This window comes from Emys orbicularis, chromosome 15 (assembly GCF_028017835.1).
Source record: "Emys orbicularis isolate rEmyOrb1 chromosome 15, rEmyOrb1.hap1, whole genome shotgun sequence".
NCBI lineage: Eukaryota > Metazoa > Chordata > Testudines > Emydidae > Emys > Emys orbicularis.
Window position 1 is genome coordinate 25594406 of NC_088697.1, and position 22488 is coordinate 25616893.

The 22488-nt window shown below is 47.4% G+C and overlaps 1 protein-coding gene across 6 annotated transcripts in view; it reads right to left on the reverse strand.

Annotated features, from left to right (window-relative positions):
- GRAMD1B (GRAM domain containing 1B) overlaps window positions 1-22488 on the reverse strand; it is a 138428-nt gene that overhangs the window by 21458 nt on the left and 94482 nt on the right. For 2 of the 6 annotated variants that reach the window (XM_065417087.1, XM_065417086.1), the window contains exons 3-5: window positions 22099-22309; window positions 13199-13219; window positions 9733-9756 (exon numbers count right to left, since the gene is read on the reverse strand). In XM_065417087.1, coding sequence (XP_065273159.1) covers window positions 9733-9756; window positions 13199-13219; window positions 22099-22309 — 256 coding nt within the window. Of the gene's footprint in view, window positions 1-9732; window positions 9757-13198; window positions 13220-20391; window positions 20413-22098; window positions 22310-22488 lie in introns of those variants that run through there. The other 4 variants (XM_065417089.1, XM_065417088.1, XM_065417090.1 and 1 more) reach the window with 3 other exon arrangements.

Below are 22488 nucleotides of genomic sequence, written 5' to 3' on the forward strand. Positions count from 1 at the left end.
TTGGCCAAATGCAGCCTCCCCCATACCACACAATGCTGACTTCTGAGAACGGCTAAACCTCCCCTGCCGGTAGAGCCTGCTGAGAGCTATGAATGGAGGCAGGTAGAAAAGCCAATGTAGCACATCTCTCCTCTAATCCAGAATGCTCCCTTCTCCTTCTCCTGGAGTACAGCCCCATCTGTCTAATCCCTTTCCACCCCTGTTCTAGACGAGCAACACTTTCCATAAATCAGAAAGGCAGGTGAATGAGGGCAGAGCACAGGGAATTCAGAAGCCACCTTCTGCTAGAGGAAGGGGAGCGAGAGGGAGCCAGGGAGATTATTTGCCATGTGTATTACAAAAGTCTTAGCACAGGAAGAAGTGAAGAAAAAAAATAATGCAAAAATCAGTCCCTCTCATTCCCCTGAGAACTGTCTCACTAAGAATTTAGTTGCACCCCCCTTCGAGTTTGATTAATAAGCCATTAATAGCTCTTCGCTTCATCTAGCCCCTTCAGAGACAGTCTGTGGACCCAAAGATAGGCACTTCATTACAATGTCCCAGTCTTGCATTGGACAGAGAAACTGACACATGTGCGGACTGGGAATTTACTCACCAATATGCCAGTCTGAGCATCCAAATGTGGGCTCAGGGCTAGAGGTGGGCCCAGCGGAGGAGTTCCAGCCTGGACTCAAATGTCTCCCAAGCTCACGGTGAGGTGAGCTAGGAGAAGGGGTGCAATCAGAACTGAGGTTTTGGTTCAGCCCATTAGAGAGACTGAGTTGAGCAGTAAACTTTGGATCTGGATCAGAACCTTCCCCTGCAATCAGGGATGTTCCGATCCACAATTTTGGCTTGGGATTCTCCATGAAAGCTCCCATATTTAAAAACTGGAGTCTCCAGAGTCTTCTGTTTGGCAGTGGGATCTAAGGGACAAAGAGAGGTGGCACCAGAACTTCTGTGACACTGATAAATGAAGACACTCACAGCTGGAATTTCTTCTGATCCTGGACTGTCATATTCTTGGGGTGAGCTGTTCAGCCCCCGCAGGTACCACAGCAACGCCTCGTTCTCTTGACCCAGCATGGGGCCCCAGAGCGCGCCACACTCCAACAAGCAATCCATGACACCCCCTCGATACCTTCGACCTCGCCGCCACCCTCCCCTTCTCCGGCTCCCACTGCTACTTGCACTGGTTCCAATTCAAAGCCAATGAGGACACAACAGCAGCAGCCTGCTTCTCTCCTCCTCACATTCAGCTCTTCCGCCCCAGCAGTCTCTGCAGCTCCCGAGAAGAATCGCTCTCCAAAAGACTTTGAAAAAGTGGCTCATAAGGGGAACTCATTGGTCAGCACGATTTGCGCTCTTGTGGATTCTCTCTTACTGGTCACCACTCGGAGTCTCCCTTAAAGGAGCACTGCAAAAGTGCCTTCAGCTGGAAGAGTCCAAGCGGGGCTGCAAGGGGGCAGCAGTGCCTTACAGACACGGTCCCAATTTCCACGGCTGCTCAGGACAAGCAGTCACTTACATAGTCCAGCTCTCCAGGACCCCACAGTGTTAGCAGTAAATCACAGAGCTAGCCTCAATTTCTGAGGCTGCTCAGGACGCTGGTATGCAGCTCACCAATGCAGCCTGCTGATCAAAGAAGCGGTAACTTATTTCTCCAGTGCCTGCCTCAGGTTCTCCTCTCCCATCTCCTTTCTGCTCTGAAAGGCAGCTTTGGTCTTTGTTAATTTTTCTCATGGACTGCGCGGGTGGGGAGATACTGAAATGACTTGCACATGCTTTAAGTTACTGGATCTGGGTAACTCTGTCAGCCAATGCCCTGCAGTAACCCAGGCTCAGCCCTGCCTCCAACAGATGTTTCCTGTAATGGAAAGTTGTTGGACAGAGCTTGTGTTTAGGGGGAGGGGAAGTGAGGAGGAGAGCACAGCTATCATGAAATCAGGAACATGAGGGGAGACTGGACTGGTCTGGAGCTCTATTACCCCAAGATGCCTTTGAAAAACTGGAGCTCCTCCTTTTATTCAGTAACCAGGTCCACATTTGCAAGGTAGGGTGAGGATTGCCTTCAAGCTCCGGCAGCTGGACTCTTTGAGGGTTTCAGGGAAGATTGGTTTAACCTTCTTCTGCAATCCACAGTGACTGCCCCCCTCACTACCCCTATCCTCCTTAAAGTGCAGAAATGCTGAAAGGAGGAAATGCACAGGAAGATTTCGGTAATATGGCACAGCTCCTGTTCAGAATGCAGGGTCACTGATGATGCTGATTCTGTGGGAGCTGGGCCAGAGTGTATCTAGTAAAAGACTCAAAGAACTGGGTACAAGTACCTCCAGAAAACCTCAGCTCTGGCAAAGCCAGAGGAACCAGAATAGGGCTTAATACCAGGCACAGGGACTGTGACTCACTGATGCAAAAGAGAGATTCCTGGGGAGGCAGGCAAGCAGCGTGCATTTGGTTTAGTAATCTCTCTCACCCCAGACACTCAAAAGTGGAATTGCTGAAGCTAGACTGGACACAGATGTGTCTCTCTCAGCACAGCCAGGAGGGAAGCAACATACCCCATCTGCCAACAACAATGGAGGGTCCCTTCTACAAACCAACACTACTATATTCAACAGTGACAGCTGCAAACAATGCAGTCACCTTGCTCTGTGATGGGGGGTCTAGTGCTGCAGACAACTGCAATGTAAGGGCTTTGGTCGCTGTAATGAATGGAGCTGGTTGAGAAACTACTTCCAAAACCACCTGGAACAGCGTCAACTGATGTTTCTCTTCTCTTTGCACATCCACCCACCTCCTCTGCAAAGCAGGAGCAGCACATTGTGATAGCAAGAGCCAGGCGGAGGTAGTCATGGTAAACATTAACTCTACCACAAACACAGGGAGCTGGGACAGAATGACACCATAGGGGTGATGGTGGGGGCAAGGACAGACGAGATGTTGGGGAAGGGGGTGGATTTCACATGGAGAAACCTCCCTGGTTTTGGCTGTTCAAACACAGACACAAATCCTCTGGCAGGAAATCCAAAGCAATCGATGAGGGAGGGAGAGGACAGGGAGGCTTGGCAAGGGATGGTCTGGGTTGTACTACATAGAAAACTGAAGAAGAACGTGAGAGACATTGAGAGGGAGTGGAGACAAATCCTCTGCTCAGAGCTGCACCAAGGATGGACTTGGTCCTAGGTGTTTCACGAAGGATGTGCACAGGTTTTGGGATTGAAATGGACACCTATGACAAAAGTGGGCCAAATTCTCTGCTGGCACAAGAAGGCAAAACCGTTGTTGCCCCCATTAATACCAGCAAGGAACTTGGCCACATATTCTGCAAAAGTTGTTCCAATGTCTTTGATTTGCCGGTGTTCGCAGCCTCTTTTGGGCTTTCCCCAAATATTCTAACTGAAGGAGTCTCCTGACAGGAGCATACAGCCATTTTTAAAGAGAATGGCAGGAATGCTGAGCAATTTTCAAGTAATTATTGGGGGATTTTGGTGGCAAGTAAATTTTGAATTCCCAATCACTAGATTAGGAAATGCCTGATTTCTAGGCCAGGTTAACAAAAGGAGTGCTTTGCTGGTATGGCTATACCAGTATATTACACCAGCAAAGCGATCCTCGTGTGGACACAGTTTATACGGGCAAAACTGGGCTTTTGCCAGTATAGCTTATTTCTACTCCCCCCGAGCATAACAAACTAGCAAAACTATGCTTTTGCTGATCGTATAATTGTGTCTACGTTAGGGGCTTTGGCCTGCACAGCTACACTGGTCAGAGATCACACTTCTTCACACCCAAGTAACATAGGTGTGCCAGCAAACACTTGTAGAGTAGACCTGCCTTTGTGCTAAGATCCTCCAATCAGAGAACAGACCATATCACAATGACATACACGCCCAATCAAAACTAATCGATACAGGTCAAAGTCTGAATACTGAAAATTTGTAACAAACTGCTGGTGAACTAGATAGAGACCAAGAATTATTTGCAGAAATTACCCCGTGAATCATTTAAAACAATGGCAACATTTGAGAAAAAATCTCAAGCTGACTGCAGTCAATTCACAAGCAAAAGAGAACTTGTGTTTACCAAACAAACTGCTTACTCATCTCTATTACTGGGGCTTTGTGCAGTGCATCCCTCCATATTGTGTCATTGTCTGATTCTGAGTCACTAGCTCAGGCTGACGTGATGGTGAAGCTGTTTCGGCCATCCCTTTCCTTTCTCCCAAAGTTATACACAGCTTATCTCTCTCAGGTTTTTTGGGGGGTGGGGATCTTTTACTCTGAGAGCTTGAATCTCTCTCTCTTGTATAGTACCTCTTGGTATTCAGGACAGCAGGGTACTGTAAAAAAAAAAAGTCTCTGTTTCAATCTCTCCTCCATTTAACTGCTTTCACTATCATTCTTTTTCATCTTTCCAAGGGGCCTTATGCCTCTCCTACTTTTTATTCTCAGTTTGAGTACACCATGGCTCTGATTCTCCACTATCTTGCATCTTGTGCCATCATTCACCCCTGTGCAAAGGGAGTGTATAAAACTACCATTCTGTTTGGGTGGGGGGTTTCCACCTATTTTGCTTAGGTGCAAACGGAAATGCTTTGTGCATGGTATTGGCAAATCAGGCCCTGATGCTGGAGCTGATATGAGTTTGCATGTATTATTGCATATTGTACGACTGAGGTATATGCCACAGCAAAGCTACTGTAGATGAAACTATAGCACTTGACTGCATGCTGTATTTCAATCAGTCCTTCCCAGCAAGCAGAATACTGCCTTGGTCAGAGTTTGGTCTTCCATCTTGAACATATTTGTAATTTGAACAGGGTCTGGATGATGATTTTGTAGAGATCGAGAGAAAAGTACAATCCCATCTCTGGTTTTCCGGTGCTTTGTGATGACAGGGTAGCGCATGCTGCTTTGAGTGAGATGATACTAGAAGCTGAATGTTCAATTCTGTGTGTGGATCAGCAGAGGTAACAGCCCTAGCTCTCCTCTGGCGCCATTGTTGGGAAATTCCTTTATTTGTGCGCTCAGTGTTTGTGTGGACACCTGCAAACAATGCAGAGTTTCTGGTGGCGCTTCGTCCCACTCATTATAGTCTGCGGTTAGAGCTGCGCACCAGACTTTGCTCTCAAAGAGAAATGGATTGAACTGTGCTGCTGTGCTGTCAGAGGCTTTCAGCAGATGTCTTACAGGAAGTTTAAATGTTTCTAGAGGCATTTCAATGATGTAGGCAGAAAGGGGTGAATTCCTGTAAATGATTTTTGGAACCAGGGTGGAACTCCCTGATGCCCTTATCATGAAGCCAATGTGCATAGAGGGTTTAGGGTGAGCTATACGGAAAAGAAGAGGTGGAGGAACTGAGGGAGAGAAACAGAGAAGGAGAATATTCAACGCAAACACACACCAGGAGAGAGAGAAAGCAAGTTGCAGGGGGTGAACTCTACAGGGAGATATGAGAGTGGGGGTAGGGCTGGCCCAGGGAGCTGATTAGTCGATAGAAAGCCCCATGGATGGACCTGGGTCTTGCAGGTCCCTGGAGCCAGTTCTGTTTGCTCTAACTCTTAAAGGACATCTCTTTACTCTCGCTAATCCTTTCTCACCAGTGACTGGGGAAGATTATTTGGCAGTGCCGCATCCCCTCCCGGCTGTTTGGCCTCTATCTGCACAGAGATCGCAGGAGATGATTTACAGAAGCAGCACTTGCTACATACAGCAGCTGGAAATGCTGGAGAAGCCCGACACTCTGGCACCAGACAGCAAAGAACCCTGAGGTCATGCCCCTATTTCGGGACAGTCAAGAGAGGAGGGCCACCAGAGTGATTTATAGTGGAGCAAGCAGAAGATAAGAATGGAAGGCTGGGCTGTCTACATGTCTCCAAGGGGAATCCCATAGAGTCCTCCTTGGCTCTGACCTTGGATGTGGAACCTGAAGAATATAAACTGAATCCTCCATGCTCTGACAGGGAACAGGGCCTGTCGTCCCAAGCGGGGAAAGAAAGAAAGAAAGAAAGAAAGAAAGAAAGAAAGAAAGAAAGAAAGAAAGATTTTTTTGGCAGTGAAATGTTTCCAGAATACACATATAGAATTTTCAAAACATTTACTGAGTGGGGGGATTCCTGCTAGTGGCTAAGAGAGTTCCTGCTTCCCACATGGCTAGCTCTGTGCCAGAGATGGGCCTAAGCCCAAACTGTGGATATGAAAACTCACAAATTTTGGGGAAGATTGGATTGGTTCTGCAACCTGATTTCATGGCTCGGGCCCTCTCTCTAGAATGGGGTGGACCAGAACCCCAGATCCAAACACTCCAAATCCTGGAAAAGCTTGACTCTGGATTTGAAATTTGTTGTTCATGCCCATTTTTACTCTTGTAGATGTTGGCTTTCCCTTTCACCTCCATGATTTCCTTGCACTGGGCCTTACACTATTCCATACTTCCCTAATCTCAGCTCCTTTACTAAGCCTCAGAGACCCTCTCCCAGTGTTGCCCACTCTCACCATTTTATTGCAAGCCTCACAATATTTGGTATTTTTCTCATAGATCCAATGTTATTACATGACAATCCCAGCTCTCATTTTAAAATAAAGTAAGATTCTAGCCCTCGAGGCTATGGGGAAAAACTTGACAACATGATCCCTAATGTCTCAAAAACCAGGAGGCAAAGAAAAAGAACCCAACATTTATTATAGTTCAAATCCCATGATCTCTTAGCCAATCTCATGATTTTGGGAGCCTGACTCGTGGTTTCTGAAACCTTGAAGTTGGACCATATTGCCCTGGGCCTGGTTTCTTCCCAGTGCTAAGAAATAGCTGTTCCACAGGAGAGATGGTCTCTTGACACCCCATGCACAGCTAGCTGCATTCTCCAGGAGAAGGGGATTGGAAGAATCATTCCACACAGCACAACAGCTCTACCAAACACACCCTATTTTAAAAACAGCAGTGAAGCGATTTCGTACATCTACCACAATGCCCATAACACAGTCCTCTTCCCCTGTACGTAATAGCAGCGTGAGTTGATAAGCTATTGGGTCCCACTGCCGGTAAACTCACACAAGTGAGCAATTTCGACCCATAACCACAGGCGCCAACTTTTGTTGGCACCGGTGGGAGCTTGCGCCCCCCCTGGCCCCGGCCCTATTGGATCCCCCCCAAATCCCCGCCTCTTCCCTATTCCTCCTCCTCCTCCCCCTCCCTCCTGCTGTTTCGCGGCGCAAGCTCTGGGAGGGAGGTGGGAGAAGCAGGACACGGTGGCCCGCTCAGGGGAGGAGGTGGAGGCAGAGCAGAGGCGAGCTGGGGCAGGGGGGCGGGGCGGAGAGCTGCCAATGGGTGTTCCCCACCCACCAATTTTTCCCCGTGGGTGCTCCAGCCCCAGAGCACCCACGGAGTCGGCGCCTATGCCCATAACCAAATATCAGGGATGCATGGGTTTGTTCTGAGGGGAAGTGAAGGACAGAATTGTATCCATTTGCCTGCACGTGAGGTTCCTTCTAAGCTGCCAACATAGCCCCGAAGTTTGACTGCCCTTTTTTGGAGTAGGGCCCCAGCAGCCCATCTGGAGGGCTACTGCTCTGTTTTCCCCAAAGCTGGTTGCTAGACGCTCCATTGCCCAGATGCTCCAGGGAGGGTTGTGTGACAATACTGAGGCCAGATATAGCAAGGGGGGGGGATTTTATTAGTAATATTTCTACACTGGCAGAGAGTATTTTTGCCAGTATAGCTTATCACTCAGGAATCCGATACAAGCTATTCTAGCAAAAACACTTTTTTGCCAGTCTAAACTGCATTTACACTAGAAGGGTTTGTAGCTAGAGCGATATTGGCAAACCATCTCTAGGGTGAAGCAGGCCTGAGAAAAGCTCCATCACCTTAGAGTCACTGGACAGGAGGAGATGACATATCAGACCCCTTCTCTCACAACAAGAGACCTGTGCTAATGCAGACAGACAACTCTCTTAGTAAACAGAGCTACGTGGCGACTCACTGCTGATCTCAGTCACTGCACGCCCGCACCTCCCAGTCTCAAAACTGATGAGCAGTCACAGAGCACTTAAGCCCAGAAGAGGGACACTCAGAGGGCAGCCTGAGGGCTAAACGTTGACTGCAGAGGTCTGCAGGTGCTTAGTAATGGACTTCTAATCAATCAGGCTAATAATCCTGACAAGCCAGGACCCAAGTCTGCTGCTCCTCACCAATGGCTCTGGAAATGCCTTGGGCAGCTTTTCCTTTTCACTGCTATTGAACTCAACCAGCCAGACAATAAATCCATGCTCCTCAACCTAGGAGATATGAGCACAGGTGCAGGGCTGCATGTGTTCACTCTGGATCAGAAATGGGACTATATGATTCAGCCGCAGCCCACATTCTCACGGCAGGTGTGCGATGCGGCTTTCTAAAGCTGGGAAGCTCTTTGGAACTGAGCACTGGCCCCGTGAGCTCAGACTCATCCAGGAGATCTGTTAGCCCCTTTATGACCAGGGTTGCTGGAAGCTGTAGTCTCCAGACAGAGCAGCTGACTAAGTGTCACAAGACTGGCTACTGGATATTATATAGAGGATTGCTGGTGGCTCAGCCTTGGGGAGATGAGAGCTGAGAGAACTCTCTCCATGGGTACCAGGCAGGAGGCATATGAGATATCTAAGAAAGGTCACCAAAGGAGAACGACATGTCCTCTCCCCTGCCCTGCTTGCTGAAAGCTGGAAGGGCCTCTGTTGGCTATTGAGAATTATCTGTGGAAATCTCCTTAAAGTACTTAGCTGGCCCAGAGGAAAGGGACCTGAATTGGTACTGTATTTTAACTCTCAGACTGGGCACCTGCCCGTCAGCCTACACCACTGACTTACAGGGCATAGAAGGAGAAGGGCTAAGATAGATGGAAGGTCTCTTACCACTGGGGAAGAAGGGCCTACTCTTCCATTGGTTCTGTACCTTAAACTTCACAAACTATAAACTCTTCCCCCGCCCCAGTTGATATGGTCCTGCTGCAAATCTCACATGCATCTCTTGGAAAGCATTGGTGGCACCAGAGAACACACCAGGAGGCAGAGGAATGGTGAGTTCTAAAGCAAATTTTCACAGCTAGAGGCTGCTATCGTCTTGGAAAAAGAAAAGAGAAAATGGAACATGGGAGGGAGCAACCTCTACTGGAGAAGCAGGGACAGGTCAAAGTGGTGTTAAGGGGAGGTGAGATAACATAGCAGGCCAGACAGAAACAAGAAAACCAGTTAAAAGCAGCAGGAATAGGGCTGGTGCCTCCACAGCCAAGGCCAGTGTATTAATACAAAGCTGACGGGCAAGAGCGCTTCAGGGAAGAGCTGACTCCATAAGTGAGGGTGAGAGTGAGTCTGCGTGCAGTGCAGGTGTACATGTGTTTCATGTGTGCAGGTTTAAAGACACGCCCTAGAGCTGACTAAACTGCAAGACTACACCAAAGGTGGGTTCTCTAGACGCTCCCTGGAGGTGAACTCTTATTTATGGATCTGTACCTGGAGGTGAGGGGAAGGGAAAGCGTCTGGTTGTCCCCAGTGCCGGAGATCCTGGCAAGATGTGTGGGAGGGGCTGGCCCAACACAGTGCAAAGCAGTAGCAAATTACTGACAACAGTTACGCTATCACTAGCATTGATTCCCTTCCTGGAGCTCAGGTGGCCCATCCCCGTTTCCACATTGCTGCTTTCATCTGGCCACAATGGTTTTGTGGACTAGAACAAAAAAATAAAAGAAAAAAAGCCACACAGAACGCAGCCAGTGCTTACTCTCCGGATGTGCTGTCTCTCATGCTGAAAATACATGGAGGAAAAACAAGAGAACAGAAAGATAAGATAGAGCAGACACAAAACCACAAGAGAACCACAGAAGCAGATCACACCAAAGCATCATGCAGCAGGGGATGGCTCCCAGCAGTCACAGAAACAAGCAGCTCTTGTATAAAACACAATGCCACCTTCAGCTATGGTTACTGACTTCTTTACATGCTTCTTTATGCTACTTCTTCACGATCGTTCTGTCTGCGCTGTGTTTCTGAACACCCCCACCTTTATGTTCATGTCAGTCTGCTCTCAATACTTCTGATCACCTCTCCGCCTTTTCTTACTGTCTGCAATCCACGTTTCCTCCAACCCAGTTTGTCTCTCTCCACACTTCTGACCACTTGCTAACACCATCTGTCTACACTGCTTCCATCTGCCTCCAAAGCCAGATGTTCTCCTGTCCTTGCTTCTGTCCCCCTCCTTGCCTGTCTGTGCGTACTGGATCCACACTAGCTCCCACTGGAGTCAGAGAGTTTGGTCACTGACTTCAATAGGAAGAGGTCTATTGTTTTCTGCCCATGCTGTCATCTTCACCCCTGCCTATCCTTATTAAACACTTTCTCCTCCTAACAAGGTCTCTTTGTCTACACCCCACCTCTCATGAGGAAAATTCCTGTTTCAAACCAAAACTCATTTCAGTACTGAACTAGTGAGCAAAGAGATTTGATTTTAGAGATATGGAGGATTTAAAAATAAATAAAAAATGGTGACAACAGGAAGTGGTGGCCAGGCAGACGTGCAAAGTGAGTGAGTGAATGAAGGAAGGAAAGTGCCTGGAAAAGTTTGGTGTCTTTCTAGCTGTGCAATGAGAGAAGAGCAAAGTCCTGCCTCAGCCTCTTAAGACTCCCAGAGGAGACAGGCAGTACGTACTAGAGTGTGGGTGCTGTGGATGAAGGATACTTTGGTGCAACATGATAAAACATCTCCTCTCTGTGATTTCCATGATTCAGCGCTCACAAAAAAATGCTAGTGCTGTACGATTGTGATGTGTACACAGCTCAACAGATCGTGGAATCAGTCAGACATAGGATCAATTTCTAGGGTATCTCCATGCTACAACCTCTCTGGGGTCTAGGCTCCCAGGTTAAGAGGGATCTAATGCTTTGCTTTCTCCAGTAGTCAGGTTCCCACGTGTGTTGGCTCCAAATTCATCTTACTCTAGAGTAGGTGATCATGGACATTAGAGGTCTGTATCAGAGCCTCACGGATTGGCTGGAGGGATCCCAGACTTCTCCTAGCACCCAGCAGAGGTAGGTACAGAATTAGGCCAAAGGATAAAAAGACTTTTGAGAGACCCTGGGAGGGGAGAGGAAAGGAGAAACGAGAAATCCTGGTATGCTCACTCACCTCTAGACATGTTTGGCTTTACTCCCAGGTTTGTTTTTTGTTTGTTTGTTTTTAAACTTTACTCTGCCTTGCCAAGAGCCTATACAGAAGTTGGGAATACTGTTAGCCAGGAGAGCCTGAACCTTGGGAAGCATGAAGCCAAATAAGCCTGGACTAATCACTGCTAGGTTAGCATGTAGTCTACATCAGATGACTGGGGAACCCTTAATCAAGGAGCTGATGGGTCCAATTGAACGAAGCATAGACGCCACATGTTAAATCCATCCTTCTTCAACAAACCACTTAAGCATGTGCTTAACTTTAAGCATGTGACTCCAAGTTAAGCACGTGTTTTAAGTGCTTTACTGAACAGGTATTGACTGCTGAATAGAGGACATATGTCCAGATTTTTAGAGGTATTTAGGTGCGAACTCCCATTGATTTCAGTAGGAGTTAGTTGCCTAAATACTTTTAAAAATCTAGGCCATACTCCATACCCTAGAAAAACGCAAGGTCAGTGTCAAAGAAAAGCCACAACTTTTGAGAGTCTGGACTGTGGAGAACCAGTAGAAACTGCCCTTCCCCAGAAAAGCTGATGATGCAACGGTTCTTCTGCATTGCCACTGTCTTCCTAGCTAATACCAGGGACACAGCAAACTCAGTTTGATGGCCTGAGATATAAGATATTGAGTGTTACACTGACTTCTGTTAGTAAGACTCCAAGACATATCACCCAGACCTCCTGCCCAGTGATTCGCTCCTGCCAAAAACTGCCATGAACACTCCTGAAACGATGTACTTTTAGCAAGCGTGCTGCCTGTAAAAAGGGCCATAGCCCCAACTCTGGAGTTCCAGGGCCAGATTTTTAAAAGTGCTCAGCTCCCAACAGCTGCTGCTGTCTGTTATGGGAGTAGCTGGTTGCTGAGCACTCCACTTAGGTGTCTAAAGGGGAGCTGAGCTCCTTTGAAAATCTGGCTCTGAAGTCTCTTTATCCTAAGAAAAGTTATAGTAAACAGAGCAGCCCAGCCATGTGCTTTCCCCATGATCTGCAGAGACCACCTTGGGGTCTGAGGAGAGTTCAATCTCCATGTTTTATTCAGTCCTTGGCCTCTCTGCTGAGCTTCCAACAGAGCCTCACTTTAGTGACTACTGCTGAGGACTTCTTTCTCATGGGGCAGCCACCTGTTCCTCACCAAACTAAGGCAGCTGAACATCTGCCACCAAAGTCACAACTTTCAGCGGCTACTGACCTGGGATAGTGAGCTAGAAGGGAAAGGCTCCATTCCCCATGATCAGTCCCTGGAACATGCCAGGCTCTTCTTAAACTGTGCACTTTTCCCACCCGATAGTCCCCAAAAAATTCTTTCACTTTCCACCTAGGCCCAATTTCAGGAAAAGTCATAAGTGTAGTAATTGCTGGAAAGGCACTGTCTTTCCGATGAGGTGTTAAATGAAAGATGCTAATTTAACACCTCATCTGCATAGCCACTGCACAGCTGGTATCTACTATCAGACCCTAGGGGAGGGCGGAGTTCATCTGTGCAGGGGAAGCTGACGCTATTTGCTTGTGGAAAATCTGAAAACTGACAGCACTGTGCCTGCGAACGCTGCCACTCATGATCTCAAAGGGAAAAAAATATCAGATCAAGGCAGAAATGAAAGACGGTTTATGTTCCTGCAAGCTCTGTGGGCAGGTGATTACCCTCCCCCACCTCCAACCCACTCCAAAAGGCGTGAACATTTTCATATATTTGTAGCTTTGTTTGGTGCTATATAAAGCCAAACTCTATTCTATTCCAAGGAGATCCAATGAGAGACAGGATCGGGAGATCCTGACTATGTACGTGCAGCAGGAAGCCTGTGACTGAGAGGACACATTATCTGCTCCCATTCTTAGAGTCTCTTCTCTCTGATATCCCTCCCTTAAGAAGCCAATCCCCTCTTGCCAGCTCTGAACCATTCCCCACCCCGCCTTTTCTGAAATGATCAACATGCCCCAGTGCCATTGCAAAGCCCCTTTTAACCCAGCCCGCCTTCCCCACCACCCCCACATGTACCAAGGGACAAGAGAAACTGGAGTACTTACATTATACCAACTCTGGCTTTTCTGTAAGGACAAAATAAAAGAGAAGTATTAGTTATTGCAGAGATCTTAGTATGAGAGAGAGAGAGAGAGAGAGAGAAAGACTAGAACCCATCTGGTATGTACAGCATAACTATTCAGCAGAAAGTGGGAATAAATACAAGACTTTGATGGGTTTCAGAGCAGAGTCTAACATGTTTATTCCCAGTTCTCTGAGTTAAGAACAAACCCGGAAGTATGAGGTTATAGCAGGAGGCAATTCAGGCTCTCACACACACACATACTTCGTAATCATTTCTGCAGAACAGCAGCACCCATTAGCAACATTAGAGCTAATGATCACCAATCATTTTTCTATTACAAGCTTCATTTTCCCACAGGCCTGCTGGCTAGCTGATAAAAATGCCAGCATGTTCTGAGACCCCTTCCAAATAAACACCTGAGGAACTACTAGGGTGAGCTAGGAACTTGATTTCACTTCAGTCACTCGCAAAAGGCATCAGACAGACCCTCCAAAAGATTTGGATGTGGAAAGCAGCATGTGAAACAAAGAGCGTGAGAGAGAGAGAACACTACAGTAATAGAAGTGCTCAGTAGAGCTGGGCAAAACTGATGGCACATTTTTCCATGAAACTGATGTGAAGAGTTTCTCTGCCCCTCTGCCTGTGATTTTGCACCCTGTCATTGAGACATTTCGCACTGTTTTGGGAGGCTGGGCCATTTGTCACATTTGGGCACGTGGAAAAGCCAGTTCAGCCGGAAAAGTCATGCTCGCCATTTTTCAGTGGGAGGTGAGAGCAGTCAGATTGCAAGGGGAGGGAGAGAAATATGCTCTGCATTCCGACATGGTGTCCCTAGTAATACTGCTATCGCTTAGGTGGCACTTTCATCCTCTTGAGACATGCCTGGAAGTATGATTATCCCCATTTTATAGATGTGGAAATGAGACATAGGGAGCAGTCTGGTCTAGGGGACTACAGAAGGAGCTTGGATTTAGAGCCCTGGACTCTATTGTAATCCTCTCTTTGAACCAGACTTGCTCTGTGACCTTGGGCAAGTCACTTCACTTCTCCAGGCTCCAGAGGGGGCAATGATATTTATTATCTACCTCCAGGACATTGGGAAACATAATGCTACTGTGGACTTGATCCGCAAACTCTCCTTCATGCAAGTAGATCTTACTCAAATGACCAGTCATGTTGACTGTGCTGGTGCGTCTCATGACACTAAGGATGTACAGGGTTGAGCCTGTTTGTAAATATAAAGTATTACGAAGGCCAGACAGTACCAGAGAACTCGAGAGGAGGGGGGGTGTGCTGGCTCCCAGCACTTGGCTTTATCGACTAGACCACGCTACCTCTCGACACCTCTACACACCCTGATCACTTCACTTTGTTTGCAAAAATGCTATAATTCTACTAACCTGACGACAAGCTATTTTTAAAAATCTTTTTGCAACAAATACTTGGCCTATGTCTAGGTATTGGGAACAGGAGTTTGCTACTTCCACTTAGCTTAGAAATGCTGCTGTGCTATTCACACCATATGGATTTCAGGGCAGTTTTGAGTTCACATTGCTCAGACCAGGTAGCACTAAATGTCATCTGTCCATATCTGCCCCAGGCCAGGCAAGAACAGGCATGCATCAAATGAACATCATATTAATTTCACATTCTACAATATATGCCCGTTTTATAGGCAGGGTAGTGTGTACATAACTCTCAACTTGGAACTGGCCATGAGACCTGAATGAAATGATCAGGCCTGAATACTTCTAAATTTTGAATCAGGAGATCAGCTTTTGAGTGAGGCTTCCCAGAATCCTTTGCATCAGTTCCTGAGTGAGTTGAAAAAGGTGTCCGGGGGATCTAGGTTGTTCCAGTGGAAAACCAGAGACAGGGATAGCAGAAGACTCACAATCCACCCCAGAAAATTGCTCAACTTCCCCTTCTTCCCCCACCCCTCCACCTTTCTGCACAAGTGCAGAACTTTACAAGCACTCAGACTTCATTCATGGAGCCAACCCTACTCAAAGGACCTGTGCATCCTTGGACATTTTTGAACCACAGCAAAAACACCACAAGAACATGCAACCAGCTGTGGCCCTCACCCCGTGGAGCAGAGTTCCTGAAAAACATAAAGCGTCCATTTCTGGGCTTTCCCACAAACCTGGGCAGGAGAAAGCGAATCAGTGCAGACAGATCTTCAAGACACAGAAACAACCATCAGCTTGTGGAGGGGGAAAATTCTTACTGGCTACATCCTTCTGACCCATCCCCTTTCCAAGGCTGGTCTTACCCGCTGCTTTTTCTCCCAAAGGGAGTCCTCATCCAAAGGAGCAAGGAGAAACAAGGAGAAAACCACTCTTGTCCACAAATGGCACAGAGACCAGGGCATCGTGTGGCTCAATTCTTGCTAATGATAGAGTTTGTCTATCCACCCATCCATCCAGAACTCATCACCATGGCTTCTGGGTACCTGAGATGGAGAGGTTCTCATGCAGATTTCTTTACCCTAGCTTGCAACCCTCTGGGCAGCGCAAAGCACAGAAGTGCCTGAAAAGTAATCCCCCACAATCAAACCAAAAGTAACAGGAAAAGGGAGCCTTTGCTGCCGCTGAGGCTGCTGAAATGAGCACTGCAACAGAGATTTCACTCCTCTCTGCTGCAGCAATTGTAGCAGCCTTAGTTGCATAGAGAACTCTGTAATAAGGTGGTGTCATTTTTTCTCTAGGTGAGTTTCCCTCCAGACCTGAATCCTCTCCTGCATTATTATAACCCATGTTATAGTTTCTACAGAAAACTCAGTAGCTGGGCACATGCTCTTGTTTCTGCATTTATTCAACAGATCCACTGCCTATTATATTTCCTTTACCCTTTTTCAGGTTGCAAGTTCATCCTGTTACGTTTATTCCTATATTAGGGATTCATTTTCTAGGGACTCTGTTTTACTTCTGCCAAGGTTTGGTTCGATGCATGGAAATAATTTTAGGGTAAGAGGGAACTTTAGAAGCAGCAATAAGATCTTGCAGAAGTGACCTGAACCTACATCAGGTTTCCCTAAACTTCTCCCTGAGCCTCCAGTCTCCTGCCATTAGTCTGCTCTCAGGGCTCCTATAGAAGAATTCCAAGAGGGGAGAGATTAGAGAGAGCACAGACTGAAGGGAAATGGATTATGGGGTGTAGGAGCCTAGGAAAGAGAGAGAAATGGAGGTATGTATGGTGGAAGCACATGTTACAGGAAGCTGGAGGAGGAAGACTATTGTGGCTTCGGGGAGGTTGACGGACTTTTCCTCTTGTGCACCAGAGTAACAAGCGTCAGAGAAAGACCTCACAATTTGAAATAACCCCGAACATTTATATAAGATGAAGATTCCTGCTCACAGCCTCAGGAGCCTAAGCTTAAAACTGTCTCCTGGCTTCATCTCCAAAGCGGGTTGTGCACTGATTTCTTTACAAGGTGGGAAGGAGTCAGGATCAAGGAAAGAGTCCGGAAGAATCAGCGGGTGGTTTAAAAAAGAAAGAAACAAGTTCTTACTTTGATCAGGTTAAGTCTGTCATACTGGAAAAAGAAATTGTCACAATTAGAACTGAAAGGAGAAAAGGAAATAAATAATATCTATCATAAATGGTGGAAATAATCACACACAGGACTGAGGAGAGCTTCCACGGCTCCACAGGACACAGCGCTACACAGGCACAGAGGGGTAGATGCCAGGGGTATCACAGCACACAGTTACTCATCTTTGGCAGCCAGATAACACTTCTCATGGCGCCTTGACGAGGGAGGGGATGGGGCTCTTTAATGAGTCTTCTCTTGATATCCTGCTACATCTTTCTAACGTAACCTTGTTTAACAAGTACTTGCTTGGGTTAGGGACCATACTGTGTGTAATGGCAGCTCTGCCTTGGTAGATTAAAGGTAATACTATGGGTAGGAGGCAACAGATCATTCAGTGTCTGTATGAATTTCAGATTGTTGGCTGGTACAACCGGGGTGGTCCTACTCCCCATAGAGTCAATGGAGGTCTTGCCATTGATTTTAATGGGAGCAGGATCATACTTTGCTCATCTATAGTGCTGCTGCCAGAGGAATCCAAAGCACTTCACATACTGTACATAATGCAGCTCCACACCACCTTCCACGAGGCATGAAAGCAACATGATCCACATTTTACAGCTGGGGAAACTGAAGCACAGAAAGGTGACATGACCTGCCTAAGGTTACAAAATGAGTGAGCGGCAGAGCTGGGAATAAAACTCTGGAGACCTGACTCCCAGTCTAACCACTAGGTACCTTTCCCTTTTAACGCTACCCAGTTAACTATTGAATTTCCATTACCAGGCTGAAGCTTCAGAGACTGTCTCCAATGTGAGATTCCCAGCTCAGGAGACATACTCATTGGAGACAGACACTAAACACAGAATGTAGCTGCAACAACATGAGCAGTATGGTGTGTGGGGAGGAGGGGGGCCTAGCGGCCCCAACTACATGCCCGCCAAAAACCCTAGGCACATCCTCAGGCCAGCTAGCCTACCCCTCAGCTTGTGCTGTCCCACGGCTATACTCTGTTTTGAATGCAGTAGCTCGATGCGAGCTAGCGTGAGCGTCTCCACAAGTGGGGGATCACACCCCCAGCTCCCAGTGCAGACATACCCTATATCTCAAGCACCTGTTTGTTTTATCCAGTGATTCTCCAGAGGGCTCAAAAGGCTATGTCGTACATGGAAAACTATGGAATGGGCTCCAACACGCCACCCGGGTCCAAGATAGCGCGAACCTAATGACCTTTGGGACACATTGAAAGCTCATCCTTCCTATAAAACCTAATAACCCCATGGTGCGAGGCACTGTACAAACTATATTGACAATATAGATCTATTTTATCCTCACCATTCAGACTCAGCACTAGGGGGTGAGTGGGATTAACTAACTCTGAGGGGGGTCACCCCTTTTTATAGGCAAGAGGGGGAAAAAATAATAATAAAAAAAACCTGTTTATATTTTAACAGCAAAGCAATAGCTTCTATCCCATTAGTAGTGAGTATACCAGCTGGCTGGCAATCTAAGGCCGAGGTGGAGCAAAGTGTCTGCTTGCTGCACTGGTGGATTGTCTGAGTTTCACCTGTTAGCAGTGGATGGGGTAGAAAAGAAACTTCCTGAAAAGCATTATTACAGGCTTATTCAAATGATTCAAAATGACAAGTGAAGAGGCTCCCTCTGATGGCGGAACTGTGTCATGACAACTAACATGAAACAGAAAAATTACTCCAGTACTGTACAACAATTAGCAACTGTATAAACACAATGTCAAATTCATGGGCTCAAGCCGTTTCCCCACCCTCACCAATCTGAGCTGGTTTGCATAGGAAAGTGGCATATTTTTCTGCTTGCAAAACGAAAAGCTGAAATAAAACAATAAGAGGTTGAAAGATGAAATATGAATTTATTCATCCTGCATGTCTCTGTGTGTTCCCATACACTGCTATCTTCCATGATCCCTGCCCTGGACAGACACATCATCATCTGAGCTGAGAGAGGAATTTAGTCCACTATGTTCATTAGCCCTGGGCTTCCTCTCCCCACACTGTGCCACCAGTGGGAATTAATCCTGATCCACGACCAAACTCTCCTGAGGTCAGAAGGGGTTTCAGTCTTCGTAATCAGCTCCACCAAAGATGCCCCCTCAGGACAGATAGCTTGTGAATGCAGAGATGGACATAAACTGCCTGTCAGTCTATTGGGGACTGTGCTCAGAACTCCCTCATCCCCATTTCAGAACTCATCTCAGGTTTATTGCACTGTTGTTTTCTTTAATATCATTTAGAATATTTTGTTCTCATGAAAGCAGGAGTAAGACGGGAAGTGGATCAAGCTAGCACCTTGGTGTATGGTTTGCACACACATCTGTGCCAATGCACCTCCAACCTGACCTGTCTATCAGGAGTTCCATCTGCCATTCCAGTGGAGAACTTACACAGTGCTCTCCCAATGCACCTCCATCCTGACCTGCCATTCCAGTGGTGGCCAATGCACCCCTTTCAGACATATCCCTCCCAGCACCACCTATCCCACCCAAATAGCTCTGCTAATGCTCCTCCATTTGCAGCCCCAGCAGAGCTCTTTGCTGTTCTGTCTGGGGTTCCCCACAGGATTCTTTTCAATCCACCTCAATCCTGATTTGCAGCATCATGTCCCACAGGCAACATCTCCTGAGCCTAGACCAACAATAATGCAGGGCTGAGCCAAATTTTGTGATGTGAACAAATGGGGAACTAAGACAGGACCATCAGTTTCCATGTCCACTGGGAACTAACCCAGCATTTGAAGCCAAGGTCTCCCCTGGGAAAGACCAGAATTTTGGGACTCTAAGACATTCAAACTGTTTCACTTTAGTGCTTTATCCCCTAATCGCCCCATCACCCATTTTATTTTTTTATGATCTCCAGAAGGCAATTTAGTTGTTGCTCAGATATGCAAAAATTCAAACCCAAATACCCCTCCCCTCTGGGAGTTGGTTTCTTACCCTGATGAGAGACTTTTTCCATTCATACCTTTCAGAGTGAGCCCATGAATTCTCAGGGTTCCTTAGGAAGCAGGTCTATTCTAAGGGGTACAGCTGTATTCTTTTGAGGTCACTGTTCTTTAATATTCATGTCACACAGAAAAACTCTCGGAGTCCAGCCTGACTGTGATCAATTGTCATGAATCCCCCACCTCAGAAAGGGCAAGTGACCAGCCATAAAAGTAGTGGAGAAATAACAGAGACCAACGGGCCAGTCTCAAACTTCTAAAAAGTTATGAAGTGGGAAAAGGAGAAAGATGGTGCTATGGGGCTATATTACCCATCACAGCCTGGACGTCTCACTCTGCAAACTGAAAATGAGTCAATGTAAGGTTAAAGAAAAGCAAATCGCAAAATAAATAAACTACAGGGTCAAACAGAAGTAAAATAAAGGAGTGTAATGAATGGGCCAGTTCTCATGCCATGTGAATGAATATTAATGAAAGCCCAGTGACTTCAAGCGAACCCAGCATCACAGCTACAGGTGTTGGGGTGAGTGGCTGCTAACATTCCCACAAATGCACTGGGAGAATGTCCCATTCTGGGGGCCATTTCCCAATACCATGGGGAGGATTTCTGAGTGTTAAGACAATTCTACGGTGGAGAATGGGGAAGAAGAAAGAAAGCTTACTTTAGAGAGGCGCTTGTGTGACTAAATCGGGAAGAGAGCATGCAGGAGGGAAGAGAGAGAAATTTAAAAAAAAAAAAACACAATTCACAAAACAATGGGAGGAAAACCCAGAAATACAACAGGAAACATTATCTCCTTCCTTTTCCTGGTTCAAATGGGCCATAAATAAATATAATGCTGTCGTAGCCAGTGGGCTGGCAGAGCAGGAGACCAAAGTCCTCTACGTACAGAACAAGCATGGCACAGGCAGTGGTGATGCAAGCTTCCCCTTCACTGCCCCTTACAAATGTTACACACTTCACCGGATGCGACCTCCTCTTGGGCGAAAAAGGAGTTCAGTCTCCACGGACCAGTGAATTCGGGGCTTCTCTGCTGAGACTGACAATGAAAGTGGCAAGGATAATGGTTTGCAGGGAGAGGGGGGTGTTCTGTGTGATACAATTATCCAGTGATGAACTGGGCTGAGAATCCACCAGCTCATTTCATACAAGCCGGAACAGTACAGCTGTGCAGTGGCTGGTGATGTTCTGATGACATTCAAGGCAAAATGTTTCACCTCATGAATTTTGAAAAGCCACAAACACTTCTGAGCAGTGAGCTTTCTTTTGACAAACCCTAGGGCTGGCATCAAAGCTCCTGTTCTGTTCACACATGCCTGGGAACCTGTATGTCATAAGGCACCACTGACCACCGCTAACAAAATCAGCAGGGCGGACAGGCCCATCCCAAATCTCCTTGCACGCCCTCGCCGAGCAATTTTCCCTTTCACTCTGTCCATACAGTGAGGCTCACGCTGCAGTTGGCTCCAGTAAGGTCATGAAAATGGTAAACCCAGCCACCCTCTGGACTGAGGGTACCTGCACTATGAGGAGAAGCAAAGGGCTTTTTACACAGATCCTTCGGCTTGATGGTGTCAGGACACACCGTGGGCGGGGGGTAGCTACGGAGAGGCCATCTATGTCAGCCTTTTCTTTCCTTCCTTCCTGCCATGTCCTTTACCTGAGGAAAAGGTGCCGGGCAGTGCAATGCAGCCATCAAGAAGATTCAAATCAGTCACTGGGGGGGCCTGGTAATGATGAGCAAAATCCACCCCGCTCCCAGTTTGGATGGGATACATTGGTTGTGAGTAATCCTGCAGCCAAGGAAGCCTGGGGTTCTGGGTGGATGAGTGCCCCTGAATCCCATTTATGGTCTCAAACTAGGTCTTAAATGGGACTGACGTGGTGCCTAGGACCTGTGCCAGCTCTCTGTGCAGCACGCACTTCACCCAGAAGCTTTTCAGAGCCCCTTCTGGAGCCCTCCTCCTCAGTTTGTGCCACAGAACCTTGTGATGAATGGCTGAAAAGGGAGGTTCGCTACAGCTGGCTTTCAAGGAATAGTGCAGGCTCCCAGGGAAAGGGGACATGGGTCCCAAAGCTTCAGCCCATAGAAGCCATTACGGAGCAGCAGTATGGGCACGCTTGCTAGAGCAACCGGTGCCTTGTGGTCTGAGCTTAGTGGAGGGGAGACAAGGGTGTATTTAGCACATGCTCAGCTCTGTCCTAACCAGTCAAGTGCCCCAATAGCCAATGGGCACCTCAGCAAAGGTTCTTGGGTAACGATGAGGGGAGGAGAGAGATGCAGAGAAGAAAGGCACAGAACAAAGAGTAAGTACAGCACTCGAGGGTATATGGGGGGGAGAGGTGATTCTCGGGTCGCACGCCTCACCTTGGAGTTCTTGGCCCCACTGCGGCCCGACTGAGCAGAATAGCTGCGCTGCACACACTGCTCCGGAGTGGAAGGGGATTTGTCTGAAGAGTGGTCTGAGCCTTTCTCCACCATGGCGTCTCCTTGGGAGTCCTGTGGGGTTGGAGACCGGGAACGTTTGCGCAGGATGGGGGAGCAGGCAGGCGTGCTGCGGTTCGAGTTACTGGCAGTGCTGGGTGGAGAAAGAGCACAGTCAATAGCCAAGAGGAGCTGAAGCAAAGAACAGCTATGTTACCCACAGCACGTATAGGTTACATTAGGACAAGGGGAGGTAGTGCCATGCGGCTTCTTTGTAAGTGCTCTGGCCAAACTTTCCACACTTGGCTTCCTGAATCTAGATACCTAATGCCA